This window comes from Amphibalanus amphitrite, unplaced genomic scaffold (genome assembly GCF_019059575.1).
Source record: "Amphibalanus amphitrite isolate SeventyFive unplaced genomic scaffold, NRLGWU_Aamphi_draft 000567F_arrow, whole genome shotgun sequence".
In the NCBI taxonomy this organism is placed as follows: Eukaryota; Metazoa; Arthropoda; class Thecostraca; order Balanomorpha; family Balanidae; genus Amphibalanus; species Amphibalanus amphitrite.
The window spans coordinates 236,007-259,026 of NW_024882061.1; the positions used below are offsets into that span (position 1 = coordinate 236,007).

At 49.8% G+C, this 23,020-nt stretch overlaps 2 protein-coding genes and 1 non-coding gene across 3 annotated transcripts in view; all 3 read right to left on the reverse strand.

Moving 5' to 3' along the window:
- Window positions 1–3,865, reverse strand: part of LOC122393985 — a 34,490-nt gene extending 30,625 nt beyond the window's left edge. The window contains exon 1 of the mRNA XM_043390509.1: window positions 3,712–3,865. Coding sequence (XP_043246444.1) covers window positions 3,712–3,855 — 144 coding nt within the window. The 5' untranslated portion in view covers window positions 3,856–3,865. The remainder of the gene's footprint in view (window positions 1–3,711) is intronic.
- An 11,656-nt stretch (window positions 3,866–15,521) lies between these two features.
- The window catches only part of LOC122393986 (ral GTPase-activating protein subunit alpha-1-like), a 41,302-nt gene continuing 33,803 nt past the window's right edge, over window positions 15,522–23,020 (reverse strand). The window contains exons 37-40 of the mRNA XM_043390510.1: window positions 19,577–19,704; window positions 19,005–19,141; window positions 17,605–17,706; window positions 15,522–17,213 (exon numbers count right to left, since the gene is read on the reverse strand). Of these exons, the coding sequence (XP_043246445.1) occupies window positions 16,984–17,213; window positions 17,605–17,706; window positions 19,005–19,141; window positions 19,577–19,704 (597 nt within the window). The 3' untranslated portion in view covers window positions 15,522–16,983. The remainder of the gene's footprint in view (window positions 17,214–17,604; window positions 17,707–19,004; window positions 19,142–19,576; window positions 19,705–23,020) is intronic.
- Trnac-gca lies at window positions 18,456–18,527 on the reverse strand. The gene has a single exon. It is a non-coding gene; the product is annotated as a tRNA-Cys (tRNA).

The window sequence follows — 23,020 nt, forward strand, 5'->3', positions numbered from 1 at the left end:
GCGTCGAATGGTATACTTTTTGTTCGGGTGAGAGCAAGTTAGGGTGTTGACCTCGGGTCAAGGTCAGGTCAGGTACCCTTAGGTCACGACCTTGATCAAAAAAGGTTATGCTGCATATCATTCGATTCAGCAGGTCTTCCTGAGTCCATTCGTGACTTTTGCGACTCGCTAACTCAATTTGATCGGGAGTTATTGACGAAAAACTCATATCACCTTAAGTATTTGATACACTCTTTATTTGGCTCATCACAAAACAGGATGGAATGATGACAGGTGGTGATATTACGCAGTTTGTTCAGCATTTGCATAACCTTTTCCTCTCAGTTTGTTTTGCCCTTCCTAGAGCAACTTCTTCGACTCTTCTCCCAAGCTTCTCCACTTCTACCGTGAGACTCTTCTCCTAGATGATCACTGGACTGGAGGACTGAATCTTGCATTGGATTTCAGTCACTGCGCCAGGATAAGCGGAACCAGCTCCTTCACGGTCTCTCTCACACCGATCTTCTTTCTCGCTCTTTCTTTGTCGATCATCAGCTGTTCCTGAATCAAAATTCCTCTTTGCAACACAGCCCTTACGGCTGGTAGCTACTTCATTCTGGTTAAACTTTCTACCATTTCCGACCAAATCCCTTATCTTGCCGCCAGATGCCTTCCTGATGGTTCGTTTGACCTAAGCATCCATCTACGTTTAGCTTTGGGCTATCTGCTTGAATTATGGGCCCTGATGGAATAGGTATAAAAACTAAAAAGGCATCAGAAATCGCCGCACTCTATCACTGGACTCGGATGAATGGAAGCCACCAAATCGCTTAACCTACTGATCCTATTGATATGTTTAATGTTTAATTGTTCAGCTATATTCCTTCAGTGCACTTCGATGGTGATTGTTGGACGTGACGTTGGTAATCTATTGCAAACAAATTTGAATAAAATTGATTTGAATGATTTGTATCAGCTGAAAAGTCAATTGTATATTTTGATAGAGTTATTTCAACAGATTTGGGTACTAACCTTAACACCAGCATTGACATGTGCCTTTTCACTACATGACAATAGTAGGAAAAATTATTTAAGGGCATAGTTATAAGCTTGCATCCAACAAATCGATATCGTTTATGTCAGTACCTGTAACAATATGTGTGAACAACCAATCAGTGCCGTTGTATTGTTTCTGCCGAGGGAGAGGCTTTAGTCGCCAATGCCTCTGGCAAGATTCAGCAATTCTGGAAGAGTTTAAATTGCTCTGAAGAGCAGGCTTCACCTGTTTCGTAGGTTTTTGCAGCCGCCGGTATTCCATCCAACCTGATGTTTTGGACTCGTACGCCGTATGGTGAGGTTTCGAAGCAAAAGACCATTCATCGATAAGAAAGAGGAGGTACGGAACTGATGTTGCAAGTATACCACTATAACATCTGGAAACAGTTCCCATAAAACTGCATTTTTACTACGGAAGATGTACCCTGATCAATTTTTGTCTCATGTAAGACCCTATCTAAAATTAAATTTTACATAGGAAAAAGAGTGAGCCGAAGCCGAACTATGAAATTCGTCCGATTCGAAGTAATCTCGGTCAGCCCTATTCTATAGCACCTTAACTTTTTGACCTTAGGTCAATTTTCAAGGTCAAAAGTCAGGGTCAAAGGCAAAAACCGGCTCTTTTGTAGTGGTCTCAAAGTACGTGTTCCAGAGGACGGCATGGTGCATAAAACCGGCTAAAATGGATGCTAAACGAAAGGAGAGAGTCTGAGGATTCCGATGATGTGCATAACATTCAAAGTCAAGGTCACGGTCGTGATCAAAATTTACCACAAACTTCGCACTTTTCTTATATCTTGTATGCTAAATTCCGAGATGTTTTGAAATGTTTTGAAGCTTAACGGGCCCCTATTTGTGCTTTAGCTTACGATACCAGGCTGCTAAAAGGTTAAAGTCACAAGAGAGTATCCTTGCTAGAGGCTATTTCACTTATTTAAGTCAGGCATAATAATTATGACATGTTTTGCCATCCTGAGGCTCTAAATTAATGCTTAGAGCAAAATGGATGCCAGAATCGTGATCAGCGGCTACGAAATCATCACTAACAACCTTTCATGTGTCAAAGTGAACCAAACGTCATTCGAGGTCACGTGAAGTCAACATAAAACTTGACCTTTTCCAAACAATATATATGTTATTCGACGCGTCTCGACCAGACGAATGCGAAAGTACCGCTGCCGTAGCTCTATGACCATTTTATTGACGTTATTTGCGAAAAAAAAAACTCAAGCCTCAGCTCGGGGTCGTTGACCTGACCTCTGACCTCAGGTCAGGTCACCAACGTTACTTAAGTATTTTTCTAGGTTAAATGCTACACGACCGTGCTCGTTATTTATCTTTATCTCCAAGACTCTGTTTTGGGCAGCTGGTTGAAGTTCGCGTCTGTCACACCAAAGTTTGCCGTGCAGGAGTCTAGAAAAATCGGCCCTGAGACGTTATCAAGAAGGCCAGGTCCAATTTGTTTTGCTTCAAAAGATTTCAAATTTATGGGGGATAAGGTACAGCAAGTTTCGTCTTTCTACTTATAAGCGTTAATGAGGTATCGCAAATATTCGTCAGGGGAGGCGAAAAACGCTCCCTCCCCCCCCCCCCCGTTCCGGGCCCGCGAGGGTTAATACGTATGCAATATGCATGAAACCTGAAACCATAATAATTTTTAATTGGCAACATCTAGGAACAAGGTGCTCATGGATTTTGCAGATCGGGGTATCAGACAACAGTCGGGTCACCTCAAGCTTGCCCCCACTGGCGAAAATTCGTGGCGCCGCCACTGATGCCGAGACTATAGAACTGGAACCATTTGTTTACGTGAGTTACCTTTATCGTTATGAGGAATTTGGTTTCTAAGATATAAAACCAGTATAACGCCTTTTGGGGCGATTAACGGAGCGAGCGAGAGGGTGGGCCTTGCACGTGCGAAATTGCGAGGGGGTACCTCCAACTGACTTGTGCACGGCACCCTACTAACCGGTCTCTAGCGATGTGCCAAATTTGAGCACAATCGGCCCAGCCGTTCTCGAGATTTGGAAGCGGCACCCTGCACGTGCGCACGTGCAAAATGGGTCCCAACTGACTTTTGCACGGCACCCTACTAACCGGTCCCTAACCATGTACCAAATTTGAGCGCCATCGGTCCAGCCGTTCTCGAGATCTGGAATCGACCCCTGCACGTGCGCACGTGCAGCAGCACCCCAACTCTGGCACATGGATGTGCATTGCCTAGTGGGTGCCTACCTACATGCCAACTTTCAGCGCAATCGGCCAAGTAGTTACCGAGATATTGCAACAATTACAAAAGTGACACCTCTTCGTTTTGCACGTGGCACGTGCATAAGGGGTCACCCACATGCATCGGGAATAGTCCAATACTTGGTAGAAGGAATGAAGCTACCCTACAAAAATTACCGCGTGCAAATCGGTCAAGTGGTTGCTGAGATATAAGCGTCGCAGAATCGTGACCACGGCCGGCCGGCCGGCCGCTCATACTCAGAAATTTCCGTTATTCTACGTAAGACTCCGCTCGCTTCGCTCGCTCCGTAATCATTTTAAAAATGCACTCACATGACATTCACCGTATAGTCTTCCTCAATCGAAGTTAATGATATTCAAGAATCGAGATGGCATTTGAGACGTGATCGCATTTTTTCTGGGCACTGGCCATCGGACAGTACTCACGTGTTTGTTGAGGATATTTTGCACCGTCTCCAGGTCGTCCTGCTGACAGGCCCTCATTAGCGGGGTGACCGGCTCACCAGGCGGCGCTGCGATCGGCTGGTCACGCACCGTGTAACTCGCCGGCATCTCGGCCACCGTTGCCATGACGACCGCTGTCGACACAAACGAGATGTGACGAGTGGGGCCTCTAATAGCCTCAGGGGTGAGTGGGGACACAGTCGTGGTCGGTGCTACTTATTTAGCCTGTCTGGGCTTCCAGTCCGGGTAGCGGTCACTGTCAGGGTGCATAGGCGTGACAAGGAGGGGTACCGGGGCAACGTGCTTGTCCCTAAATGTTGGAATGAAATGAAAAGGAATAAGGATGAAGTATTTTTTCCTATAAAATATCAATAGATGAGTCCTCTAATTACATAATGGCTGAATTAATATAAACGTCAGGCTGGCCACACTCTATTTTTTTTTTGTAAAAAGAAAATAATCATGTTTTTCGGAATGCACAAGGACAATGAGCCTGCATCTTGTTATGCCATCAGTAGCCTTTGTGATGCCCACAACGAGCACAAATGGTGCTTTCCCTGGCGGGGCTCGAACCAGCTGAGCAGTGACATCAAAGGAGCAGCTGAATGACGTTGTCTGTAGTCTATAGGCCGTCCGCAGGGGAAGGCAGTTATTGAGCGGACGTCACACAACAAACTAGCCTGAGACGCGCCTCGCTGACGACTGAGCTGGAGTGCGGCATTGGTTTGACGTGCTGCCACTTCTACGTCTCTTCGGGTGAATATCCAGCAATTTACATCCGCATAAAGCACTAATATAATTATGAATTCATTGAATGACTGTCAAATCTAAAGATGCACATTCGAATACGCCATTGGTTTTAAATTCAGATGATAACATGGCTTGATGAAGGTCCGTTTGTCGGCCACCACTGGCACAGGCTTGATTCTCAGCAGTTGCAGCCCGCATAGTCAGATAAATACTTTACTTATTCCACAACATGGCATGGCCCAAGCTGTCATAAAATATTTGGACGATAATTTCGTAATCACAAGTGTTGCAAAGGAAGCAGCATTCCTAGGAATGATGCGGTCGCCGTTATATAAGAGTGGTTGCAATGCTACTGCTGCTGCGGAGTTTTCTGGTCGCTTACTATGAAGCTGACGGATCGATGGTTTCCATAGGTGCGGTCGTCTTCTTAGTCTCAGTAATCAATACTGTTCAGCTGTCCTCTGGCACTGCAGCAGTGTAGGCTGAAGTACTGCGCACCATCAATAACTTTTTATACATAATTTAATTGGAATTGTAAAATCGAGCTCAAAGATTCTTATATTCATGTATAAGAATGCATCTAATCAGAATGATGCATACTGTTAGTAACTGCACGCATAGGTATGTACAGGTTCGCGCAAATATGTGCCGATGCATGTCGCATACCTATATGCACAGCTTTGCAAATTTACCAATATAGGTATGCAATGTGCGTCATATACGAGCATTGATTGCATCTTATGCAATGCATATGCAATGCATGCATAATATGCATCGATTTATGTGATTAAGGCCGTACTGAAATTTGACAGAAAAAAACATCCAAGAGACCGGAATTGAAGGAATATACGTGACAGGACAAGACTAGGCTTCTCGATCGTTTTATGTACTCACGTCTTGTGCTGATAATAGCCATCACCTGTGAACCATCTACACTGAATGACACCCTTTTCTTAGTCACCATCGAGCAAAATGGTTATCTGTGTTTAGTATTGACACGACATGCTGACATTGAAGTGTGCGCAGCAACCGAGAACTCAGAATGAATTATGAAATGATTCGGATGACCACACGTCGATGGTTATACGGCTAAACAGCCGGGAAATTTTCTCACTTCACAGCGTTTCACACAATTCCACCAGCTCAAAAATGCCCGGGTGCAGCAAAAATGCACAGAATTTGCTTTCACAATCGTCACACATAGTGAGTCTTCCTCAATCACATCATGCAAACCGATTAAATCACTGCTCACTGATAATTAGTACTATCAGCAGCTGAAGTGACCACCCCCGACGTCAGACGCTCCACAACTGACGTGCTACATGGACCGGAGTGCAGCCCAGAGCCGTGCGCAGCGTCTAACAATGCCGGAACAGAGCGTTCGGGTCCTGCTGGCACTGCATTGCATGCCATATAAACGAGACTTGTCTGTTTGGCCATGGCGCGATTGGAGCCGTCTGTTGGCTGAGCCGCAACCAGTGACAATTTGGAATATTGGAACATGAGCTTAGTGGAGCCCGAGCAAACACTTACAGCACGCAACTGTGAAATTGTGTCATGTCTGGTGACGTTTCCGCGTTTAAGTTAATCATCTGGAAAGAAAGCCTTCATTATCCTTACTAGGACGTTGCTACTGTTTGCTCATCTTGCTTGGTAAATAGCAATAGAAATTGTGATATTATAGACAAGCTACTTTATAAAGACCTTAGAATTTGCAGTAAATGGTCCAGAGTTACAGAACCATGGTCGGTGAAATGTCATGATGATTGTATGAGTTTACGGACGCCTCGGCAACAAAGACCATATGGCATGCTGAAACGTCAGTCACAAAAAAACACTGCTATTATTTCCCTGCTTATCTGAGGCTTGCATTAACGCTTCTTGAATAGCTATTGTTAAAAATGGAAACGCGACAAACGTCGACAGCCGGCATAGCGCTGGCTCTCAGTGACTGCGTGGTATACTGCGCCGCAGTACACCACTGTAATGCGGCACAGTCTACGTCGCAGTGCGCCAAGCGATGCCGAGCGGCGGTGGTTTACAGTGGTCCTTAGTCCTCACAAATACGTTTAAATAAATCCGCTTTTCATGCTAAGGCCGCCCCACACTGGACCTCGCATGCGGGTTGCGAGTTTTTGGGTTTTCGGGTTTCTTCAAAATCAAATAATACAATCTAGGCTGAGTGACCCACACTACCATCTAACAAGCGAGTCTGCATGTTTTTAGCTCGCGAGCGACCTTGCATTGCATTCCAAAAGTTGATTTTGAGTCAACTTTCGATTTTCCTCGCTGCGAGGTCTGCGAGTTCTGCGAGGTTTGCGGGTTTTTCATCGAAGCCGAATTTTGGTTCGTTGCGCTGGTATTGCGACTATATGTAAGTTTCTGAAGGTGTACCGGCTTCACTGCATTCATGAAGGTTCCATAAGAAAACGGTCTAATCACTCTATGAATTAGTATTATGCCCGCAAACTCAAAACCCGCAAACCCGCAACCCGCATGCGAGTTTCAGTGTGGGGCGGCCTTTAGGCATGACAGTAACACAAGACGCATGAATATGCGCGATAATCGACTTCGGTATGCACTGTATCGCTCACTGACTGAGCATAAGGAAAGGCAAAAAAGAAGGCTTTGTTAAGACGATATGACTTATTTATTATGTTGGCTGTTTGCATCAATGCTGCTAACAAATAACTGATCTTTCCTCTCCTCATTTAGATAAAGTATTGTTCAGCAAATTTCGTCAGCCAACGGTTGATATTGAACCCTGAACTGAACAGCGGCCGTATTTCAAACAGCGATTGGATCAATGCATCCTGCAATGCACACGCACGTAGGTACAGACATAAAAATATATACCTTCGCGAATTAAGGCATGCATGTGAAGCACAGACAAACCATAGACCTCTGTAGTCTGTATACAAAGGTCTATGGACAAACAAATGCTCATCTCACTAAGCATTTGTGTGGGGAAGTGGAGTTAGCTGAAGTATGTACACAGTGGCCAGTGCTTTTCGCTTTGGCTCATCAATCTCACTTTGACGATATCTGACTCGTTCACCCGCATTGAACCGCGCCTTACAGGATCAAACAGTTTGTTGGGGTGAGCTCGAGGGCTCCGGCTGGTTGAGCTAACTCAGCTGTCTCCAACATGCATTCTCCGTAGCACATATTTTCCTACACGCTGATTAGCTTTGTTCTTAAGTGAGTTGAACGGAACAAAACTAAAAGACATCGCCAGTGCTCTGGCACGTCCTGTCATTGACAACGAAAGCAACGCATTCTAATGCATATTTGATTTCGTCTAAACAACGAGTCCTGGAGCTAACGTCATTCTCCAGCAATGCAGAGAAAAACAGGTACAAGAACGGCTCCAGGGCCAGAACAAAAACACCTCTAAAAACTGACCCGTCTGGCATTTACTGGACATTAACATCCCAGTGGCACGAAATCCGATGGGGACACATTCCATTCGATACAGTGGCAATGGCTGCGACCTTGGCTTTAATCAGAAAACTCGGGAAGCGAATGCTCGCACATGGATTTCCACACCAGGCGGCATTATTACAAACAACATACATAAGCCCAACCTGGATACGTTTCAATCCTTCATTAGCTTGCAAACGTCCTGCTATCTCCGATTTTCTTTTCATTTTATTTTAGAGCTGCAATCAGCGTACTCGACCAATGTCCCAGCGTGCCACGCACCCCAAATGTGCTTCATCTGCCGCTCAAACGCGAGTTGTGACGCTAATAGCGGAGTTCGGTGCATTAGGCACCCCATCTCGGTATATTGGCACCCCGACCGGTGCACGGCGCGTCGCCTCCCCAGCCCGACGTGTCATCTCCCAGCCCAGTGTATCACCATTCTGGTCCGGTGCATCGCCCACACTGAAAACAATTTAACGCAAGGCTGGCGAGTAAACCGGTGTTTTACGGGTACCCCTATCCGCAACCATTTTTAACCACCCTCCTAGGAGTAGTGCTAGGTCCCATTGCGGTGCAGTCGTACTTGCTCTGAGCGGATATAGCGAACAAGTCCGCTGAGAGCAGGGACGACTTCACTGCAATGGGACCTTACTGTACTCCTGGGAGGGTGGTTAAAAATGGTTGCGGATAGGGGCACCCGCAAAACACCGGTTTACTCGCGGGCCTTGGGTTAAATTGTTTTCAGTGCACCGCCACAGCTCGCCGTGACAGCCCAGTGTATCACCATTCTGGTCCGGTGCATCGCCCACCGCCTCAGCTCGGCGTGACATCCCCCCCCTCTGCAACTCGGTGCATCATCTCCAAGTCCAATGTGTCGTCTTTACCAGCCCCATATATTATCACCTACACACCCGGGTGTATCACCTCACAGCCCAGTGTATCACCACCCCCGCGGTCGTGTATCACATGCATAACTCTCGTGTATCACTTCCCCAGACCCCAGTCCAGTATATCACCATCCAGCGCGGTGTATCACAAATAGCATCCCACTGTGACTGACCCAACCAGTGTATCATCTCCACAGCTCGGTGTGGCAGTGTGTCACAACTACCGACTAGTTATTATCCCACTAACCCAACTGGTGTATCATCTCCACAGCTCGATGTGGCAGTGTAGTTATCACAACTACCGACTAGTTATTATCCCACTGACCCAGCACCCAGCTGGTGTATCGGCACCCGGAGCTGAATCGACTCCGGTCATCGTGCGTGGTCGATATGCTGAACGTGCAGACGAGACAGCTGCTACCGGTCGCGGCTACTGCGAGCTGCGAGAAATGAGCTCGCCGAATCGGAAATTAGACCAGGCGAGATGTTGGTCATCCCGCAGTGCTGTCACAGAAAGCAAAATAAAGAAAAAAGACAGGTTCTCATCGCAGACTAATTAAATGCCTCTAGAATAAAAACGTGACTTCGGAAGCCGATATCTGTTTTGAACGGCCTGATTCACCATTATCAGAAGCCCGGCACGATACGGAGCAGTCTGTGCGCAGTGAGGGACGCTATATGGATCATGACCGGGAAGATAAACTTTATCTTTCAAGATATGCATGGACTCATTAGGTTCATGCGTCATGAGGTTAAGCGAGGAAAGAGACACTTGGGTTAATAAAACTTGGAACAGCAACAAAAAAACTCGTGTGCAATCATTGCCGGATAAGAACACATGAACTACAAATCACTTCTCTCGTTACTACATTAGCAAATTCTTGATTTAAAACTGATTGATCACTCATCAAGCATCGTTTTCTCGTCGATCTCGCACCCCGTTAATTGCCCACTGATCATTCTCGCACTGACCTCCCCTAACGACCTGCCCCTCTTGCCCGACTCATCCCTGCTGGTGTGAATGGGGGACACCCGACCCACGAACAATGACGCCTTCATTCGTCACGCGTGGGTGCGCTCCTGTTGTCGGCGCGGACAGTCGGCGACTGGGGCAGGCGACGACCCGCGCGCCGGGCGGTCTGGTCGATGGGGGCCGCTGTACCGCCGCCGCAGGGCACCGGGGACCTGCCGCCGGCCGGCCGGGTGGCGGCGATATACGGAGCGACATTCCGCTGGATGGAGGAGGGAGTGAGTCATCAAGTGACCACAGACCGAGATACAATCGGCTTGTGGCTACTGCATACGTATGTCCTACATTCATAGCTAGGACATGTGCCTTGGAGATACGCCGGTATGTGTCTAATAAGAATGGAGGGCTGTCGGGCCTGTTTGTGGACGATACTGACGGAGACACAATGGCTTCTGTCTTGGCTGATAAAAGAACCGTAAGCCTGTGGCCAGTGAGAAGGAGGCACTTCGGTTGGGTGCCTCCTGTTTCTCAAACAAGCATGATTCATTCAACAAACGTGTTTGTCATGGTCAGGTGCGTGTTATGACATACTTTTCGTTTCGGCAAGGTCGACTTCTCTAGGTTAACCACAAGTCAAGGTCAGGTCACGGCCTCTCAGCTCACAAAGTTAGTCGAAGGAAGTCATATCACGAAAGCATTCGATTGGGTACGCCTTTCTGAGACAATTTGATGCTTTTCCGACTCACTAGTCTGAGTTAATCGGAAATATATGACGAGAAACTCCGATGACCACAGTGAAGCCATAAATGACGTCACACAAGGTCAACAATGCAAAAGTTAAGCATTAGACCTTGCAAGTAGTGTACGAAACCACGATTCCACGCATGCTCTTCAGGAGCGGGCCCACGTGCAGTGAGATGACCGTTTGCGGGGCTGACGATTCACGGTTGGCCTTTTCACTGTGACAGGCCCCGTGGAGGCACTCAGCCCGGTGCACTAGGGTGCCGGTGGCCGCCCAGATAAATGCCTCTCTTTATTCTTACTATCCTTTTGGCTGTGGAAAGGTTCCGTTAGATCGACAAGGTCTAACACTAACGTTGTTAGCGTTAGAAAAGCTAAAAGTTTAATCAACGTTAACGTTGATTAAACTTTAGGTAGGTTTGGGAAGCCGATGTCAGAGACCAGGGTGACTTCAGGCATGATGACTGTCGAAATTGTTTTGCAATTTCTATTGATATTAATATAAGGTACGAGACGGTGGCTAGGAAAAAGTTCGTATATGCTTAGAGAAGTCCGTTCATTTCGTGTGGGCACAACCAGATAATGCTGGTCTTGCCCGATGACCCCGACGGCGCGGCGGCCGGCGCCACAGTCGGACACCTCCAGTTCCAACCACCCAAATCTAGCGCGTCAGTGGGGATCACAGCCCCTCTCGATGGATTGCGGTGGGTCGAACGCATCGATAGGGACTAACCCGATCCACCCCACCCCACCCTCCCTCCTTTAGCACCAGTCTCCACAGCCCCAGAACTCACCTTGGTCCTCAGCCTCCGTCAGCCTCGCTCTCACAACGACAGAACCTCACACGGTGGTAGACCCCACACAACCCAAACACCGTCCTTCTCCGACCCCGCAGCGGCCATCACTGCACCTACAGTTGTCCCCACCGCCGCCACCGCCGCCGGGCAGGGCGTCGGTGACGGTACCGGCGGCCCCGACGACACTGGCTCGTCGCAGCCGACGATCGGTGGAGGGTGGCGCGCGCACCTGGACGGGCGGGGGCGGGGGCGGAGGCGGGGGCGGTGACTGACCGCCGCCCGGTGTGTGGGTGGCGACGGACGGCGGGACGGTCGCACTGTAGGCCGGCAGCCTGAAAAAGCGCTAGAAATTCCCCCAAACTGACTGTCCGCAATATGAACAAAATAGGTATCATTTAATCCCAAATTGATCGAAGAATACGATTCCGATGCTAGTTTTGCCCTAAGGTCAAAATTGAGGTCGTCAGTTGTCACCAAACACAAGACAATTTAGACTCTCTATAGGCCACCACATTTACCGATTTTAATGATGAACTTTAGTGGTAATTTAATAGTTGACCAATCGTCGTTTCGAACGAAATTTCCTGTCAGACTAGTTCAGGGCACTGTTGTTCACTATGCCAACATCATTCTGACATATTGCATCGCTTTTCTGCAAGATAAGCTAGCTGTTTGCAAGCAGCTGCAAGACGTAATTTAAAATCATATCCAATTTTTTAATTAGACTTTTATAAAAACGTTATTTCGAGCGGCTAAAAATGAACATTTTATACTAGCCTCTGATTACTCATCTGTTGTTCCATATAGGTGCTTTGCTGCTTTTCCCTGCTACTTTTCGAGATATGCGCCAGTAAAGAAGGCCCGGCGCTCTTTAAAACGCTGGAAGTTGTGAAAAACAAACGCTTATAATCTAAATAAAATATATGTCCCTGAGCTCAGAATTGATCAACGCACACAATGCTGTCAACATTTCTGGGCCAAACTAAAAAATTCAGTCATTTTTAACCCCTAAACACAAGTCAGTGATAATCAACAACAACTTGCTCTTAACCCGCGCACCGACGGGGGTCTGCGCCAACTTAGTACCGACGGGGGGGGGCGGATGACCGCCCCCCCCTGAGATCTCGAGAACGAAGCAAGATAGCGACAAGCGGTAAACGGCATCGGATACGCACGGTCAAGATCTACAATTTTTACTAAGGTCATTTTCAGGTCAGGTCAAAGATGACGTCACAGGGGTCGAAAAAGTCAAAATGGCGGCGCTAGATATGGAGAGAGTTTTTCTCGAATAACTTTCGAATTAGTCAAGATATGAACAAACTAAGGGCATCATCGTGATCCTCTCGTCAATCCGCATCGAATGATATATATGTTGACCTCGAAAGGTCAAGGTCAAAGGTTGACCTCAGGTCACGTGACCTCGAGGTCATCATGTATATCATTCGATGCGTCTTGACGAGCTGAACACAATGAGACCATCCACGCGTCTGTATCTTGTTCCTGTACGGAGTTATTGGCCAAAAACCTTTGGTGACCTTTGATGACGTCACATGACCTCACAGCTGCCCAACAGCAAAACAGACCTCAAGGTAGTGAAGGTTGATCGTATATGAAGTCATGTATGGTATATGGGGCCATTCCGACCCGTTTTAGTGGTAAAAACAGGGAGTTGATTTTTCCCCCATTGACTTATAATGGGGAGGTCGCGAAATTGACCTGACCTTAGGTCACCGATATCAAAATTCCGAGATATACAAATTGTAGCTACTAATGACCTAATAACATCCTGCGACTTTCAAAGGCCTCCGACATCTACTGTAGCTCTGGCACGGTGACAAAGTTGCAAAAAAGTGACTTGAGGTTGGGTCATTCAAAGTGACCTGGTGACCTGACCTTGAAAGGTAGGAGGTTCAAACTTGCACACCATGTGTAAAATTGATAAGGGAATAGTCATACCAAATTTCGCGGCGCTACGCGCCGCGGTTTTCCCGCTATTCGCGAAAAACCTCAGGGGGGGGCGGATATCCGCCCCCCCCCGTCGGTGCGCGGGTTAAGTTAGACTTTTTGAGAAATGTTATTTCGAGCCGCTAAAAATGGCCATGCCATACAAACCACCAATCATCTTTCTGTCATGCCCTACTCGCAATTTTTGCTAATGCCTGCTACTCTTCGAGGTCACGTGACCTCACCATTAAAAGTGAATGGGAAAATAAGGAAACTGTTGTTTTTGCGCATGGAATGATTTCAAACTATCTCAAGCACACGGAATCGTGATTTCGTGCACTCCTTGGAAGATCCGATGCTTTACTTTTGCATTTTTGACCTTCCGTGACGTCATTTATGACGTCACACCGGTCATAGGAGTTTCTCGTCAATAACTCATGATCAAATTGAGCCAGCGACTCGGGAAAGCCACCAATGGACTCGGAAAGACCTCCCGAATCGAATGATATGCGATACGACCTCCTTCGATTAAGTTCGTGGCCTGATGGGCTCTGAACTGACCTTGACTCGAGGTCAATACCTTAAGTTGACCTCACCCGAACAAAAAGTATACCATTCGACGCGCCGGAGCCAGGCGAACACGATGGTGCCAAAATCGCTGCTCTGCGGCCATTTTTTGCGAAAATATTTGCCAAAAACCAAACCCTACCTTGGGCTTTTTGACTTCACCTCAGAGGTTACCGGTTGACCTGGGACCTTAAAATCGGGTATCAATCGTTCCGCCTTGAAACGGCGCACACGCTTGTTTTTTTTCCGCGAGGCTCTAGCTCCATTAGGGGCGAAACGGCAAAAAGGGGTCGTACCAACCCTCCCCCCTCGGCCGGCCCAGGGGGTGGGGGGTCCGACATTCCATTCCATTCCATTCCAGTGTATTTTAGTAAACAAGGATCAAATAAATGTACAGAGCAAATAAGGGATCGGCGCAAAAGCATCGCTTAAATTAAAGCGCCTCTCCGAAGAAGAACATAAAATTGACAATGCTAACCTAACCAATACCTGAGGCCAGACGACGCTAGCCCCGCCAGCAACCCTCCGAGCAACAAACGAACCGGGTCAAGGCGCCCGGGCCCGAGCGACAACAGCTAGGCCAGCGTGCTTGGGTGTGAGTGGGTTACCTAGTAGAGCACTTCATGGGCCGGATAAATCCGTTATCCACGGATAAATCCGCGGACCGGATAGGATTGGATTCTAAATTTGTTAAAAAAGAACGGATATGGGCGGGCCGGATTTGGGAATTGAAGGTTGAACCCGGATCAAAACGGATCAAAATTTTAACATTCAACATTGAAGTTAAAAATTAGCCTAATGTGTTAAGCGGCAGCAGAGGTTTGATTAAAGTAATAGGCATCATTTTATGACACTCACTTGTCACAAGACTTGTATGGCTGTCTGGTCCCTTAGATTGAATTTGTTAGTCCAGTTTTGGGTGAAACCAGTTATTGGTGAAACGGATTATTACGGATATTTTTTGGAAGTTTGGCTGCAATACGGGCCATGGGTGGGCCGGATTCTGATATTCAAAGAAAGGCGGATAATGGGCGGATCTGGATATGACTTGCCGGATATGGGCCGGGCCGGATCCTAAAAAGCCTATCCGTGAAGTGCTCTATTACCTAGTGTTGGGTGTTAAACCGGCGTGAGTGTGCGATGTATGAGTGAATGTGGAGAGCAACAAGTGTGCCCTGGGTTTCAGAAAGGTCGTTTCCATATAGAAGAATCCGACAATAGGTCCGGCGAGGGTTAAGCAGCCCCACTTCGTTTTTAGCATGTTTGCTTGTCACTGAGATCAACAACTTAATCACAAATAATTTCTAGCACTTTTCCGGACCCCCGGCCCAGTGTGGGTCGGTGCTGGACTGGCAAGAGATGGCTTGTAATTGAAATCTCGCGTCAAACAGGACTTAGGCGGTCCCGTGAGAAAAAGGACTTCAGCGATGCCGTCTAAAAAACATAAAAGGAAAAACAAAGGAGATCATAGTAAAGTGTAGGAACTTCATCAAGGGTTGTGAGGCAAAGTGATTTGTCGAATGTTGCGTTGCCAATCGCACAACTCTCTGCCATTGTGAGCCAACCGGGCACCGTGTGCAAGCCCGTGAGGCTGTACTGTAACGCTAGCACGAAGTTTAGCACAGGAAAGTGCTGTTTACCGTCCGAGACAACCATTAGGTCTTCGTTTCAGGTAGCGCAACGTTTTTTCTTGATCACAAAGCACGTCGATCAGGTGCCTTAACGGTTTATTAATATTAGAAGGCTTTGTACGCAGAGGACAATGCATAGACATCGATGACACGGAGCAATAAATATTCGCCCGACCGAGAAAAATAACAGGTAGAAAACTAGTCCAATACAAAGCATGTACATTGTGCGGCGCGGTCTCTTTGGTGACGGCGTACAAAAATAGTCGCGTCGCGGACAACTCAGCGAAGCGGGCGTCGCGCGCCGGTGCGCCTCCCAGCTCCCTGTCAATCAGTATGATTGACGCGCGGTGCCGCGTCGAACTCGTGCATCGCGCCTCGCTCGCTCGCGCAGCGGTCGCTCCCGTCTGCGATCGCTCCGGGTCGGGGAAATGGCCAGGGTACATGTATATCCGGGGAGGACCGCGATGGGCCGGCGCCGTCACCGCCCGTCAGAGGCAGACCGACGGGACGACACCCGCCAGAAGCGACGAGCGGGAACCACAGAAGGAGAGCGACCGGCGCCCCGCAGAGTCCAGCGTCACTAAAAGCACCGAACCGAACCGAACCGAACCGATCAGCGGAGAGAACCGCGCGCCGCGACTAGTCATGGACGGCCTCTCGGGCGCGCGTGGCGCCCTGTACGCGACGCTAAAGCCTCACCTAAACGCCCACTATTGCAGTAAATAACTATAAATAACGCGATTAACATAACCTGCTTACGAATAGCGACTACACGTCTAGTACGACATGTTTTAACAAAACAGTCTACGACGCCACACTAAAAGGCGTGGATAGACGGAAAATCTCAGTAACGCGAATCTCCACTGTCAACAAAGGTAACCGAGTAACAAACTGAAAACGTAACAGGTCCGCGGGCGCCGCAGCGAAGGCGTGGGACGCGCCAGCGGCCAGACGCAGCCATCCCTGGCGGGCACATCTCGGCATACATCGTCCAAACCCTCCGGGGCCGTCCTCGCCACACCCCGCGTGGAACAGAGTCGTTCTCAGGCACAGATACGACCGCGGCGGGCTGTCCACGATCGGTACGACCGGAGCAGCCCCCGAGTCTCCCCCGCGGCCCACGCCGAGCGGCGGGGCCCAACCATCACCAATCTCCCCAACAAGCAACTATCACAGGAAACAAACTAATCAGCAATAATTTAAAGGCGACTTACGCTAGACCTTTGGCATAACATCTCCCTACGTAAAAAGTGTTCGCGCGCGCGGGGGCGAGCTTGTCGACCAGAGCGGTGCACGAGACACACGCGTCCGACGAACCCGTACTTCCCGACGAAATACACGCCGGAAACTCACCCATTCCGTCAGCGCAGTCCTTAGCAGCCAGCCCAGCGGCTCGTCCGTAGCGTTAGCCCCGCCCGCGGCACAGGTCGGCTGAGCGGGCACTGTCTGCCTGCCACCACCGCTCACCGGCGCGGAGTGATAACTGTAGAACCAGCTCACCAGCCCGGGCGGGCGGCGGGCGGGAGACCGGCGGGCGGCGGTTACTTGCGGCCGAACCGCTGCGCCGGACTGTCCGGCGGCGTGGTGGGCGTCTGGAAAGTCCTGGACACGGGCAGGTGGCTGCGGGCCGCAGTCGGCAGACCCTGGATCGTCTCCTGGATCGACGACGACGCCTTGCGCACCGTCGTCTTGAACGAGAGCCGCTTCAGCGTCTTGGGCGACGGGTCGGCCTTGCCCAGTTCGATCTCCGCCATACCCGAGTCGGGGTCGGCTGTGGGCAGAGCGCGGGGTACGGTCACAGCACACCGGTATCAGTTGTAGCACAGGTTACGATTGAAGCAGTATGCTCTAACACGGTGCCCAGCAGCTGTTGTAGCACTGAGCTCGGCAAGTCCAGAATACCAGGAATTTCTGCTAGTCCCGGCAATCGACCGGGAAACTTTCTAGAAGCCATGGCAAGAAATAAAAACACATGAGATAACGAGATAATGAGATAAATTATAACGCTTACATTCGGGCGCATCGGAATCAATACCCGGCATTAAAATTACGTCTACAAACGTAACATCTCAATCTTCAACTCAGTCTTCTCTTTCCGTGTAAAATGGTGTCTGAGAGAACATTTTGTGCGCCAAACCTGCGGCAATCAGTTCCGTCCTTACCTCTGTGGTTGCGTGTCTCCGGGTGCCATGGGGACCGCTGAGGAGTGGCGTCCACCAGAGCGGAGGTCAGCGGCGGCTCCGAGCCCACCCGGGACACCGGCTCTGTAGGACATAAGGTCAGGTCAGGTCAGGTCAGCAGCGGCTCCGAGCCCCACTCGGGACAGGGGCTCTGTGGGTCACAAGGTCACAGGTCAGGTCAGGTCAGGGGAGGACCGCGTCCACCAGAGCGGAGGTCAGCGGCGGCTCCGAGCCCACCCGAGATACCGGCTCTGTAGGTGAAAGGTCACAGGTCAGGTCAGGTCAGGGGAGGACCGCGTCCAACAGAGCGGAGGTCAGTGGCGGCTCCGAGCCCACCCGGGACACCGGCTCTGTAGGTCACAAGGTCACAGGTCAGGTCAGGTAAGGGGAGGATCGAGTCGAGTCCACTAGAGCCAAATCAGCGGAGGGTCCACCCCACTGGGGACACCGGCTCTGTAGGACATAAGGTCAGGTCAGGTCAGATGAGGGCCGGCTCCGACCCCACCCGGGACGCCGGTTCTGTCAAACACCAGGTCAGGTCAGAAGAGGTTACGAACCCATCTAGGTCACCGGCTGTGGAACATCAGGCCAGGTCGGGCCAGATAAGGGGCGGCGGATCCGAGCCAACACGCGGCACCGGCTATGTTTGAGGTCTCACAGGTCAGGTCATGTAAGGGGCAAACCGACTCCACCCAAGAAACTGGCTGTGTTTTAAGGTCAAGTCAGGTGTGGGTGGATCGATGAGGGGTGGATGCGACGCCATCTATGGTAGTCTCTTTGGAGGTCACGGGTCAGGTCAGACTGATCAAACGGGGCAAAACGCTGATACACCCAGGGGGCACCCGGATTTGAACCGGGGACCTCTCGATCTGCAGTCGAATGCTCTACCACTGAGCTATACCCCCGGATGGCAATTGCCGCCGGAGAACACGATCTGAACAGCCAGCGCCTGGCACAAACTCCCACATAATATGGCCCATATCTGCTTTGACAGCTGCACCTACCTGTCGGCTTTCCGCGTTCGCCTATCCAGGGTGTATCATTATGCCTAATAGCATCCCACCCTTGGCGGATCAAGGCACTGGACCGCTAGGGTAACTGCAGTTTGTATGTCTGTCTGTATCTGCCACGCAACTCTCACCCTCATGGGCAGGTCGCGGCGCAAGGCCGCCGGGGTTCTGCATGTTTTTTTCACATACATTTGTCACCCTGGGCGGAGCGTGGTACCGGACAGCTAGATCACTGTAGGTCGATGTGTGACAGCTACTCTCTCTGTCTGTAGCTGTCACACATATCTCTGTCAATAATTGTGACATATATCTTACCCTGGGCGGGTCGCGGCCTGTGCGTCTCTCTGTCTGTAATTGTAGCCTATATCTCACCCTGGGCAGGCCGCGGTGCCAGTCCGCCGGGTACCGGGGGCGCCGGACTGTACACACTGCCCACCAGCTCCTCAAACGTGGACGACTCGCGGTGGTTGGAGATGAGCGTCTCCAGCGCCTGCGAGCGCTCCTCGAAACTGGAATAGAGACACAGTGTTAGTACCCAGTACAGACACACGGCCAGGCTGACAAAAAAAAAAAAAAAATAGCTAGCCGCCAGCCGGCCTGCCTGTCAGCGCTAATCGACATTGGAATAGATACGGCGTCAGTCTCCGGCACAAACTGGATAGCCGTCAAATGATATTGATAGCTTCACTTCCACGTTATATCGTGCCACATGTTAATTAAGCGTATTGCATAAAGACACACATTCAGGCACACACTGCCACACTCACAAGTCGAGGAACCACGGTGACAAGTTCTACTCTCGAGTCGAAGCAGCAGAGCAACAAGTTCTACTCGCAAGTTGACATAGAAGGGTGATAATAATCTACACATAAGCTGAGGTAGTGCCTAGGGCAGCATACTGTACACACGGCAGTATGCTGTACTCACTGTACTACTGTACTCACAAGTTGAGGTAGTAGGGCAGCATGCTGCGTTTGGCCCGCGAGGCATTGAGCGCAGTGGCCCGAACCAGTCCCGGTAGGATCTTCCGTCCCACGATGGCGCCGTTGAACAGCGGGCCGAAGAACGGCACCTGACGGGGGAACAGAAGAGGGTCAAATGGCTGCGTGAACAGATCAGAACAGATAAAAAAGCGGTGTCTGGACTTGTGCAAAGAAATGAGAGGATGGGTAGGTAGCCGGTACGGTATAATGTTTGTGTCGAGGTCGGACCTAGATCACCTAATGCGATTTGTAGTGCACAACACAGGAAACTTTATTCAACTTCTCCCAGGCGCTCTGGTAAATTTTATTTGTTAAAGGAATGCTGAGCTGATGTGCCTCGAGTCTCGACATCAAAGATCTGATATTTCAGGGCCTCAAATCAACATCACATACTTGAAAGAGGCACATGTATAAAATGGTACTATCTTGACCTCAATGACATTAGCGCAATGCATACACAATGCAAAGAGCGTCTTGCAAAGGACAGCATGCCAGCATTCCGCGCCGCTCAGCGGTCCATTTCGCGTCGGGCTTTTCTGTTCAATAAAGTGCGTCGATGCAGCGGTGGCGGTATGGCCGGTACTTTCCACGTGTCTGGGGAGAAATCGTGTCACCAGGGTATTGCCAGTATCGACCGCCACCCCGCCCATTCCGGTTGCCCCAGAGTTAAAGTCGGCTCACACCGGGCCTGGGGCGTCGACCTGGCCTGGAGTACGGACCCGGCTCGACCCCGAGTTACGGCCGACTCACACCAGGTACCTATCGGGCGTCGACCCGACCCGGCAGCCGAGTGTAGATCCGGCCCGCAGCCCGGGCCGAGCGACAGGCACAGGACAGTGACCCGCCCGCACGGTCACCGCACCACGGCTCATACGTCAGCGCCCAACAGATCAGTTAGGGACCGTAGGTTTGTGTGGCAAGGACGATAGGAACGGGCTCAGCCCCGGTGACTCACTAGGGTGCCTGCCCAGACCAATGCCTCCCCCTATATCCTGTCATCCTCCCGGCTCTGAAATGGTCTCATTGGACCGAAAGGGCCTAACTCAACAAAACAAAGGACGATAGGAGAGGCAGCTGTTGAGACATCGAAGTGGTCATAGGTTTTGTCTCTTGATGGTTTCTATAGTGCCCCGGCTGGTGTTTATTTATTGGGGCTTTAGGACGCGTCCTGCCCTGGTTCAGTTCACCAGTGATATATTCACATTGAACAACTCCTCCACAGCCGAACTAAGCCATCGATTACCGTTCACGGTGGCAAAACAGCGCCTCCCCTCCCTCCCCCGCACCGATCGCGGTAGGGACCAACTTCCCGACCAAACATCGTCTACGGCCGGTCAACAGTAGCCGAAACGGCTCTAATTGGGCTGAAAACGGCCACCGCTCGACACGGAGCTACGGACCGCAGTGTTCCATTTTTCAGACTTTTTGGTGGGAAATCACACCTAATGGGGAAAATATTTTCATCCCTAAAATATGAATGACCGACTTCACTTCATCTCTGAAAAAAGTTTCATGTATTCCCAACAGCCAGTTTACATGCCACTATCCTTTTGTTTCACACCCTGCCAAGATCCTGACGTGCAATCCTGGTTTATCAGTTGGCATAAAAATTGGCATTTACACCATTTTGCAAAAAAATACTTCAGTTATTTACTTCCTTTTTTCTCATCCTAGGATTTTTTCTTCTTCATCGGCACACCCAACCAATATCTAATTTTAGAACACTGACGGACCGACACCCGGGCGGGGGACGGCGTAATGACCCGACTCATCACTGACGAGCTGCCAGGGGCAGACTGACAGCTGGCACCCAAAATAGGACATACTGTCAGCTCGTCATTTAACAGAGGAGCAAGCTGACAGCTACTCATCCAACACAGCCCAGCCACTAATCACCAAGACGTCAACAGTGGCGGCATCAACGACCTAAGTGGCGCCCGAGTACCGTGTCAAGAGTCGATCCATTGCAAGCGGGACACACGACAAGGGCCGCATTTAGTGGCGCTCCATACAGCTTTGAACAGACTCCAGGTAATCAATACGCGCCGAGTGGGCCGCCTTTTCGCCTCCCCGGCCACTTCACAGGACTCCTACCGGGCGGCCCGCTGACAGGGTTAATGATTTATGGTCGCAGCTGTGTATACGCTGTACCGAGTAATGTCAGTGGTGTCGCCGGCGGGATTATTTTGGGTGTCACAGAAACATCAGGGTACCGGCGGACTAACGAGCCAGCACAGCGTCTATTTAGAACCCACGTACAGTGAAGGCGACCTTTGGAACCTGATGTGCCCTGAAACTGCAGTGGTAGTTCACCATAGGTTACGCAGTACGCTTACCTGTAGACGTCGCCAACAGACCCTCCGTTATCATGAATATCCTAGTCAACATGTATGAATACATTAACATTCAAATTTTATTCATGACCGTCAAACTACAGACGCGTCTTTTAAACTACATTTATTTATTTATAACTTCCAACAATCCGCCACAATTCAGCCAAGAATTACGAAAACTGCAATGGTCTAAGTCATTGAATCAGTTTCCATCTCATCAGGTAAGTTCCCATCTTACCCTTCCCTTACCTACCAGACACTCCCAGTGGCCAGTTCATCTTCATCTTCATCTTCGTGTGATCGGGTCAAGAGGCACGATGTCCTGTAGGGCCCGTTCTCGCCGATTTCCATAACTCCACTTAGTTCTCAGTCTGTTACAGGAGTGGAGTACCAGATCGACTCCCAGTGCGCATCCAGCCTGTTCTTAAAGACGTTGACTGAGGGCGAATGTACAATTTCTGCTGGAAGTCCGTTCCAATCGTTAATACACCGTACAGAAAATGAATTCAGTCTGGCACGGCAGGTTGCACGAGGCTTCCGTAGTTTAAGTGTGTGACCCCGAGTTCGCCTTTCAGGATTGGTTGCCAGAAGCTCTGAAGGATCAGTATCAACGTGGCCGTGCAGCATCTTGTATGCGTGAATCATATCCATGCGTCTACGCCGGTAGTACAGTGACGGGAGCTTCAGTCTCTTCAGCCTTTCAGGATATGGAAGGTGGCGGATGCTCACCACTAACCGGGTGGCTCTTCTTTGAACCCTTTCGACTGCCTTCTGATCAGCTCTATTGAACGGACCCCAAACAAGACTGCTGAACTCCAGGTGAGGCCGCACGAGAGATTTGAACAGATGAGGCAGGGTAAACTCATCTAAAAAGGCGAAGGACCGGCGGATGACCGCAAGAACTTGAGACGCTTTGAAGACCGCCGTAGACGCTTGCTGTCGAAACTTCAAGATTGAGTCGACCTGCACACCCAGGTCTCTCTCGACTGACGTGTTTGTCAGTCTGTCCGACCCCATTTGAAATGAGTGGTGGTCCTTGGCTGCACCAACATGAAGCACTTTGCACTTATTC